The 9,376-nt window shown below is 39.6% G+C and overlaps 1 protein-coding gene across 3 annotated transcripts; it reads right to left on the bottom strand.

Annotated features, from left to right (window-relative positions):
• Window positions 1–1,520: 1,520 nt before the first annotated feature.
• Window positions 1,521–8,625, bottom strand: sp8b (sp8 transcription factor b). Of its 3 annotated transcripts, none has more exons than XM_008432475.3 (2): window positions 7,806–8,625; window positions 1,521–3,833 (listed from the first exon to the last, which is right to left on the bottom strand). In XM_008432475.3, the coding sequence occupies exon 2, from the start codon at window positions 3,798–3,800 to the stop codon at window positions 2,496–2,498; it is 1,305 nt and encodes a 434-aa protein (XP_008430697.1). In that variant the 5' UTR covers window positions 3,801–3,833; window positions 7,806–8,625; the 3' UTR covers window positions 1,521–2,495. The 3 variants fall into 3 exon arrangements, with proteins under 3 accessions (XP_008430697.1, XP_008430695.1, XP_008430696.1); XM_008432473.3 differs by lacking the exon at window positions 7,806–8,625 and adding an exon at window positions 4,272–4,377; XM_008432474.3 differs by lacking the exon at window positions 7,806–8,625 and adding an exon at window positions 4,047–4,369.
• Between the last annotated feature and the right edge of the window lie 751 nt (window positions 8,626–9,376).

Raw genomic sequence — 9,376 nt, forward strand, 5'->3', positions numbered from 1 at the left:
TTAGAAAAAGAGCAGGGAACATATTTCACATTTCATGCCTGTTTTAAGACCTTGACATGTGTGACAACCAACCACAGAGCCAAATACAGACCGACTGCTGCTCGGGCTTCAGCTTGAAATCTATTTAAATCAAAACTATTACTTTCAACTAATTTTGTCTTAGCTTGTATTGCAAAAAGTTGATCAAAAGTTACTACATGCAGGAATTTTACAAACTGCTTCCGCTCTTCAAAGTTTCTCTTTTGCGTTTCACACAATGACCAATAGACATGCTGGCAGGTTAGACAACCGCTAGATGGCGCTGCAAATGTGTTGATAGGAATCCGCAGAAAGCAGAAGTTTGAAAGATACTGACACTATTTTACTATTCACTGTAAGACTAAAGATTCAAAAACAATATTAGACCCAATAAGAAAAAAAAATTGAATATTTGTTTACAATGTTATACCTCACTTCAGGTATATTTTATGGTTTTACAGTTTAAAGGAGGGATGCTGCGTCCTGTAAACATCCGCGTTGTGCATTTAACTAAATCCAGGAACAACAAAACCATTTAATTTAAACAGGAGACATCTCTTCTAAAGGTTATTACAGAAAACAGAAATCATACTAAATGAAAAGGAACGTTTTGAACACACACACCTCTAATTTTGCATTGAAAATAAACCAGAGTACGACACAGCATAAGATCGAAATAATCAAATTGGCTAAATGCATTTTATACATTTATCAATAGACCGTTTCGTTCTCTAAAAAGATGGTGGAGTTACGCTTAGTTTCGTAGAGTTTATTGTAGCTCACAATTAATAGCATTGGGCTAATAACAAGTAAGAAAAAAGAACAGTTTTAGTAAAGTCTTCATGTAAGTTTTTTTAGGGATATAGGCTGTGTTAAACAATTTAAATATTTACTCATAAAAACTAAAACCGTCTCCATAGTTGCTGGCAGCTGAACGTGATTAACAAAATTGAATGTTTTATTTGAATCTGCTGTGCGCTTAAAAAAACATGTTAAAAAAAAAAAAAGGAAAATGTAACAAAGAGAGAAATTATAATAAGAGCAAAATGCAATATTAAATAAAGATTTTGAGTTAAAGTGGCAAAATCTTGTTTTCCGCATTGAGTGGAGTGATTAAACTGCAAGGGTTTTAGGTTTATATATAGTGAGTCGATTAAAAGTTTAAAACCGATAAAATTTCTGTCTGATTCAAATATTTACACAGATAATCGTTTTCTGTCTAATTCAAATACTGAATAGATGCCAAGTATTTACTTCCTCTTTAGAAGTCAAATAATTGTTTTTCGCTGCAGAACTTTTCCTGTTTTGGTTTGAGCAAAACATACAAAAGAAAAAGAAAACAGCTAATGCAACCAGTTGAACGTCACAAAGTCTGACACATACAATATTTCAACATTAATATTTGCACATTTAAAATGATAAATCGTCATTTTAGAGTCTTTTTTTTAGAAAAAAATGATTTTTATCGACTCAATGGAAAAAAGAAAACCGAGTCGATAAAGTTGCTTCTGAATTCATACTGACTTTATTGAGTGGCTCACATAAAAAGCCATTCTCAGTGAGAGAAAGAGAGCGAGAGAAAAAGAGGAAAATCATCATTGTAAAATTAAAAATCACTTTACAACATGCTTACTTAAATTAAACGAGCGGGTAAACAGTAAATGATTTTCAAACCATACAAATAAATTCAAAGTGCGCCTAATGAGAAATCCCCTAAATACAAGGCAAACAAACAAAAGACAAATAAGGAAAAACCGTGGTTAAATATTTCCCCACAAATACATTTCATACCAGGTCAAAAAAAAAAAATCCAAGTACATATCCGTATAATTTTTTTTTTTTCAAATATTTACTAGAGTCCATATACAACTAGAAATACCTATACAAAAATCGTCTCCTGGACAAATACATTGCTCACCTTTACATTTGGGTTGTAATTATTCTAACCTACATTTATGTACAGAACATTTCTGCAGCAGAGTAAAGTGTAAGTTACCTTTTACTGGCCTAGAAAACTTAGCGCACTAATCTGCAGGCTGTTGAGTGAACATGTTAAACAGAGAAAATGTTCATAATTTCACCATTCTACACAAAATCTGAATATATTTGTTCCAACCGAGCAGTGGCAAAGGAAAAAAACACACACACACATTTTTGCTCGATATTAAAGTGCCAGTGTTTTTTTTTTTTTTTTAGGACAGTTTTGACAGCAGGAGCGCAACTTTTCCAAGGCCTCCATATTTCAAAGCGTTTTTTTTCATGTCATACTGAGAAATTAAAGAGATTATTTTCACTTTCACGCCTGAAGTCACTAATTTTAACGCTTTTGATGGCACAGCTGAAATGACGCAGTTTGCAGACTTTAAACACTTATTTGACAAGTCAAGATAGAGCTGATCGCATACACTGAAATATGTCCACTCGTTTGCCTTTTTTTTTTCTTCTTCAATTTTATTTTTACCTAACATGATGTAGTTTTAGAGGCCATTCATGCCCACTCCCTGGGTGGATTCAGGTGGGTGCAACAAGTCGGGGGAATGGCACGGAGGGCTCCCCGGCGCGCTGTGCTCGCTATCGGTGTCGCTACCCCTCTTCCCCCCGCTGCCCCCGGAGCCGGAGCCAGCGGACCCCCCGGCGCTGTGAGTTTTTACGTGCTTGCTCAGGTGGTCGCTGCGCATGAACCTCTTGTTGCACACCGGACACGCAAAGCGCTTCTCGCCGGTGTGCGTGCGCAAGTGCCTCTGAAGCTCGTCGGAGCGCGTAAACCTCTTCCCGCAGAACAGCCAGTTGCACACGAACGGCCTCTCGCCGGTGTGCCACCGCAGGTGTGCCTTCAGGTGCGACGTTTTGCCGTACACCTTCCCACAGCCGGGGATGTGGCAGCTGTGTAGGCCTTTCCGCCGCAGGCTGGCGCCCGCCGGTCCCAGTCTCTCCGCCTCTTGGCAGTTCGGGCAGTCGCAGGTGGCTCTGCCCGAGTACCGTCGAGCGGAGGACCTCGGGGAGCCCGCTAATGCTGCAGGGGGACCCCCCGAGAGCATAGTCCCACCTGCTCCAGTTAACGGCGAGGGGCTCGTGTCCGGATAAGAGGGCAACACCGGCTTGAAACCGTCCATCAGGTGTTGGCCGGTTGTCAACAGGTGTGGAGAGGGGCTCGTGCTGAAAGCAGAGTGACTTAAACTGGAGTAGTCAGAATTATATCCTCCGAGGGGAGAGTGTAAGGAGGTCTGCAGTCCACCGGAGTGTAAGGACGATTGTAGTGCTGCTCCATTCGGGTTCTGAACGTCAATCCACCCCGCTGCTCCCACGTCCCACCAGGCAGAAGCTCCGGTGGTGCCGACCTCTCCCGCCGGGATCCCGGGGTGGGATGACTTGAACCAGGACTCGTACGGGTGCGCAACGCTCATCCTCGGATAAATGCCTTGCAAGCTGTCCACCGAAGTGTGCACCTTGGAGATGAAGACCGGCTGATGGCTGGACTCTTGAGAGTTGCCCGAGGCTTGGAAAACGGAGTAATCGTTTCCGAAATGGGAGCCGGAGGACGTCCCAGACGTGAGAGAGAAGGCACTGGATCCGCTGGAGCCGTTATTGCCGAAAGAGTCCGAGGCAATGCCAGATCCGTTCCGGGACACCCCGAAGGTGGACAGGCCGGAGCCGAGGCTGCAGCTGCTGGCGGCGGCTCTCTTCCACGGGTGGAAACCTTTCCCAAAAGACGAGGAATTATCCGATATAGCGGACGGTGAAGGGCTCGGACTCCCTATTTTGTTGCATGTTGCAGCCAACATGGCTAAAGGAGTCGATCCTAACCTCGGCTCCTCCTAAAAGGGCGCACACACACACACACACACACAAACAAACAAACAAAAATCTAAATCATACTGTGCAAAGTTTAAAACTTTAACAGGTTAAACGCAGATGTTTCTGGCATTATTTCAGAAAAGGACTGCTCACAATGTTTCAAATTATTATTTTTTTAATATTTGGCGGCAGTTTACTTAAAGTTCTAGTCTAAGATTCTCATCACTTCCTACCTGATCGAGAACAACGTCAAAGTGCAGACAAATTCCAACCTGAACACGAGCGAAACCATGCGTGTTTTTTGTTTAGCTCTATAAAGCAGAACTTCCACGAACTTGCTGCTGAAAAGTATAACCACCGCTCTGGCTCTGCTGCAGTAAGTTTAATCCCCCTCCAAACGGCAGGACAATGACAAGAACTAATTAAAAGCAGAAAGAAAGTCCCTTTTTTCGACTCACCCCTAGAAGTGAAGTTGCCATCACACAAAAACACTGCCCTCCTCAGAGGATCTTTTTATATTTATGAATCAGGAGCGCTGCTTTTCTCGCCCCCCCCCCTCTTCTTCTTCTACTTTTTTTTTTTTTTTTTTAGAGGTGTGCAATACAATGATGCGTTCCGCCCATTCTTCCACAATTGTAGGCTCCTCTCTGGCTTTGAAGTGGCGCTGTGTGACACGGGCGACCAATCAGCTGCCCCCTTCCCCGCCGCACTGCCACATACTAACCGTGAGGTCATCGATAGAAGAGCCCCCTCCCTCCCCTACCCAGACAGCTCTCCACCCCCCAACACACCCCCGCCATAATAAAAGACAGCGGAAGGAAGGTAAAGTTAAATGAGAGTGAATTAGGAAGGAGGAATTAAGGGAGGGGGAACAGCACTTATTGAAAATTTACAGAACAGATCTCATAACATAAATTTGAAAAAGAAGGAGGAGTGATCATGATATGGGGTCAATCAAACATGCCTGCGGAGTTCGGCAACAGGCCATACTGAAGCTGTACTGAAGCCAGCATGCAAAAAAAAAGTGACAGTTTACACTATAAAAATGAACTCTGTGTTACATTTGATTTTGGCCATTAAAAAGAGATTAAATCAAGCATTTTGTAATGTTCAATAACTTAAATTCTAACATTTCTGGAAAACCTATAGAAAAAAAATTTCATTTGGTATTATTTTTTATTTTCTTTAGTCTGACTTAGACGGGTATTAGAGCTTAGAGGGAATATTTAAACCCTCTAACCTTAACCAAAAACAATGTTTTTGGTTAAAAACAATGTTTTGGGTTAACCAAAAAACAATGTTAACCAAAAAAATAATGTTTTTGGTTAACATTGTTAACCAAAAATAATCATTTGTAAAGTTAATATTCAATATTGGTTAAATTCTAACAAGATGAAACACATTATTTTGGTGACAAATATATTAAATATCTTCATATGAACATAACTGAAGATGTTGGATTATTCAGTTCAGTATGTCCAGTCAGAAGGTAGTAAAATGATATCTTTCTCATTTTTGCACCATGAATGAATATATTATAGAAGTAAAAAATATACACTTTCAAAAATGTTTGTGATTCAGAGAACTTTGGTGTTGGAGCAACAATTTAGATTTGTTTTCCAGCTTTAACTAGTTCAGTGACAGCAACTATGTTAAACTCAGAAATGTAAACTAAACATCTCGAGGTAGTTTTTTTTTGTCAATGACATCTAAGTTGCAGTTTTCAATAAGTAAAGATTAGATGCTACTTTTTCAAAGCAGGTTCTAACATTTTCAAAGGCATTTCAATCATTAAGCGATAATGCTAAAGCCAAACCTGCTAGTGACATCAATAACCTGGAGGCAGTTCCTACCAGAGCGTATTACATCTTGAACTGTGCTTTCCATGAAAAAGGGTGTTTTAATCTGATTTCTTGAAATAGAAGTTTTAGAAGTTGTTTTTACATTTTGGAAACATTGTATTGCTTTAACTATTTTAGTGACAGAGCTAATATTAAGGCCAAAACCAAACTTTCTAACAAGCTAAACTTTATAAACTTGATCCAATCCTTGTTACTCAGCAGGACATCTTAGTTGTGGTAGTCAGGAATAAGATCTACATGCCTTTGTGGTCTAGATTTATTTACGCTCTCTCACGATTTCTGTAACATTTTATGCAATAATAACAACCGAGTTCTTATATTTGTTCAGTTTTGAGGAGAAACAAAACAGATGATCAAAATTTTAAAATGTACCCAATTAAGCCTAGTGTCACTTAGCTGTTAAACTGATATAATTTATACTCAGAAATATAAATTAAACTTTTCGAATCAATTGTTGACACATTTTTGAATCGGTTTTCACTCTTTTATTGTACGAGTTTCTTTTAGTCAGTGTAGAAAATAAAGTTGAAAGTTTCTATTTTGAAATTAAGATCATCCTCAGAAGAAAGTTGTAGATTCTCTTTTTTCACCAAAAGAAGGTTGTGAGGACGGCAGGTGTTTGCTTCAATCCAACCAAGTCTAAAGTTGTTTTGGATCTTTTACTCTATTCTACTTTGTTTTTATTATTTATTTAAATCATACAATTATTCTGCCTCAAAGGGGAATTTGCATGTTTTAACTTCTATAGACTTAATATACACAGAGCATTACAGAAGATATAAAGGCTGCATTGTTCTGCTCGTGCACTTATATTGCATCGTCTCAAACTTTCACATCACTGTAATTGTGTCCAATTACCTTGACAGTTTTGATTAAAACTGTTATAGACGGTGCATTCCGGGGTGGTGCGAACGTTTGCGCGCGCGCGTGTGTGTGTGTGTGCGTGTGTGCGTATGCGTGTGTGTGTGTGTGGGCGTGCGTGTGTGTTGGGGGAGATTATTCATTTCATTATAAACCATGTTCATCTGAAGCAGCAGATGAAGAAGATGAGAGGTCGGCGTGGTTGACTTTAGACGATTTACAACCATTATACATGACAAAAAAAAAAAAGAAAAAAAAAAGAAGTATACATTTTCTTTCTAATTCCAAGACGGGTTTTGGTTTTAGGAATTTGTTAGAATAAGTGACTCCCAATCTGTGCTTGAAAATAGAGCAATCCTGTTAAATTAAATTGGTTCGTCACTCTCTCCACTGACATTTGGTAAAATAATAATAATGAAAAACTGTAAGAAGCTCGTGTTACATAATAAGATCTTGAAGGCAACGCGCGTTTGTGGTCATTAGCATGCAGTGTGAGCTGGGGGCATAAATTTCATTTGAATTTCAAATTTAATAACGCGGGAGGTTTTTAATCATCCGCAGTTTTATTTGTTTGATATTAACATGCTTATTGACCGGGTCTGTTGACCAGCTTGGTCATTACGGGACAGGGAAAAGTTAATTAAAACGACCAGGGATTATTCATCACATCATCTGCCCTAACCCGTGTCGCTTCCTTTATTGCGCAGCGTGATAGATGGACAATCTGATTAATTCCTGTGTTTCTAGGACTGGACAACCGCTGTTTTTTTTTTATTGTGTGTGTGTGTGTGTGTGTGCGTGCGTGCGTGTGCGTGTGTGTGTATGTGTGTGTGTGTGTCGGGTTCACCCTGAATTTCCTTTAGGTGCGAGGAAAAATATGGAGTGAATAATGTAAAGATTGTTTCTGGTGCGAAACCACCACAGCGACTTGATCATTTTGGATTACGCATCTTATTTAATTGCAAACGCTATCAAACATTAGACATACAATATTTACAACATGTGAAATTAAATAAAAGGGAAACGACACTAATTTGCATACAATTACGTCTATATTTTGACTTTGTAAAAAAATAGATCTCCGCTTGTTTTATTATCACTGGGCATAAATTAGCTACATCAAACTGCGACGTATTTTTTATTATTATTATTTATTTTTATTTTATTTGTAAAACTAAGCCAAGGTATAAAAATCAAGCGGCGAATAATTTGTCCCAGCGTTATAAAAAAGCGAATAAAAAGTGATGGTGAGAAATAAAACCTACATACCGCGCTCCACCGCTCCTTTGCAGCGCATTGATTGACCCTCGACGTTGGCTGTCAGGCGGAGGAAAAACACCAGCATCTCCTGCTCTCCGGTGTGATCGTGAAACGGTGCCAGATAAATGTTACACTGGCAATTCAATTAGGAATAACTCGGCGGGGGGATATTGAGCTGAACCCAGTTTCTTACTCATACTCCTGAACTCATATACCTAAATTTATATTTTGATATTTGTTTTTTTATAAATGAATGCTATTATCGACAACTCAACACCAGCCATGTCATTCGTTTTATTTTATTTGCTTCTTTTTATAGTTGGTATTCTTTTAATAAATCGACACTTTCCAACCGTGTGCACTTTTGTGGTTTCGCGCATTTGGAGAGCGATGTTCGCACCACAGCTCACATGTTGGCCGCTGGTGACAAATTACTAAGCGGTCTAACAAGAAATAGTAATATCATTGGTCACTGCGATAACCCCAGACAGGCAGCATAGCTGCTGAAGCCACACACCGCTGCTCAATATGCACAGATTAGATAAAGTAAGGTTTGCATGTTATTCTTTATCAACACTTGCATCAAAACTTCTTGAGTCGCCTGTTGCATTTCAGCAGGAGCCGCTTTTCAGCTCGTCTGGTGCGCACAGGTTGTTCCCCTTTAAGCGCGCGGCTGTAACTGTAAGCCGCACTTGAACAGATGTCCCCATTGAAGGGCTTTCTCCTTTTGCGCGCATGCAGGGGCTATATTACCATCATGAAATCAAACTCAAAACCTGTCCCTTTCGCTACCATAATGACCGAGTTATTCTGGGCCGCTGAGCACGAACAAAGTCTGTTCAATATTGCGTGCTGAAGAATCACTGCGCAGTTAAGAGAAAGACAGACAGAGAGAGAGAGAGAGAGAGAGAGAGAGAGAGAGAGAGAGAGAGAAAACAGGAGTCATGGTCATGAATGGAGAACTGACTATACGACTTTTTCCTCGTGGAGATTTTCAAAGACGTTCCATAATCTGAATCTATCTAGATAGATAGATCTATCTAGATGTACAGAAATATGTACATCTAGATAGATAGATAGATAGATAGATAGATAGATAGATAGATAGATAGATAGATAGATAGATCTCCTGAACAACCCATCATTTTTCACTCAGCATGATGCTGCCACCGTCATGCTTCACAGTAGAGATGCTGCTTGGCGTTAATATTTCACCATGCGCTCACAGCGTTTTACTTGTTGCTGAAAAACAGCCACACAGCGGTTTCATCTGACTGTAGCAACATCTTGTATGTGTTTGCTCCAAAAAGCAGCTGAGATTGGTTACTGATATTAAACGTGGTGTGTTTTGCTTGCCGATGAGGCTTTTAAATCAGGGATTTTCACAGGCTTTTATTTAATGGTAGCTGAGTAAAGGGGGATGGACACAAATGCAGATTTGATTTGAAAAAAAAATTTTTTTTTTTTGAAGAGCATATTTAGTTTTCTCTACACTGTTACACCCTACTTTGTGTTAGTCTGTTACATACAATTCACTGAGGTTTGGGGTTGCAATCAAACACAATGTGACACATTTTTTT

The sequence above is a fragment of the Poecilia reticulata genome, chromosome 16 (assembly GCF_904066995.2).
Source record: "Poecilia reticulata chromosome 16, P_reticulata-male-v2, whole genome shotgun sequence".
In the NCBI taxonomy this organism is placed as follows: Eukaryota; Metazoa; Chordata; class Actinopteri; order Cyprinodontiformes; family Poeciliidae; genus Poecilia; species Poecilia reticulata.

What these genes read in the sequence shown, in the direction of transcription:
- sp8b (XM_008432473.3), bottom strand. Translation starts at nt 4,292, where the DNA reads ATGGCAACTTCACTTCTAGGG. An exon ending in TGGCAACTTCACTTCTAGGG is followed by an intron (nt 3,834 to 4,271) that starts GTGAGTCGAAAA and finishes GCGCCCTTTTAG; the next exon opens with GAGGAGCCGAGGTTAGGATC.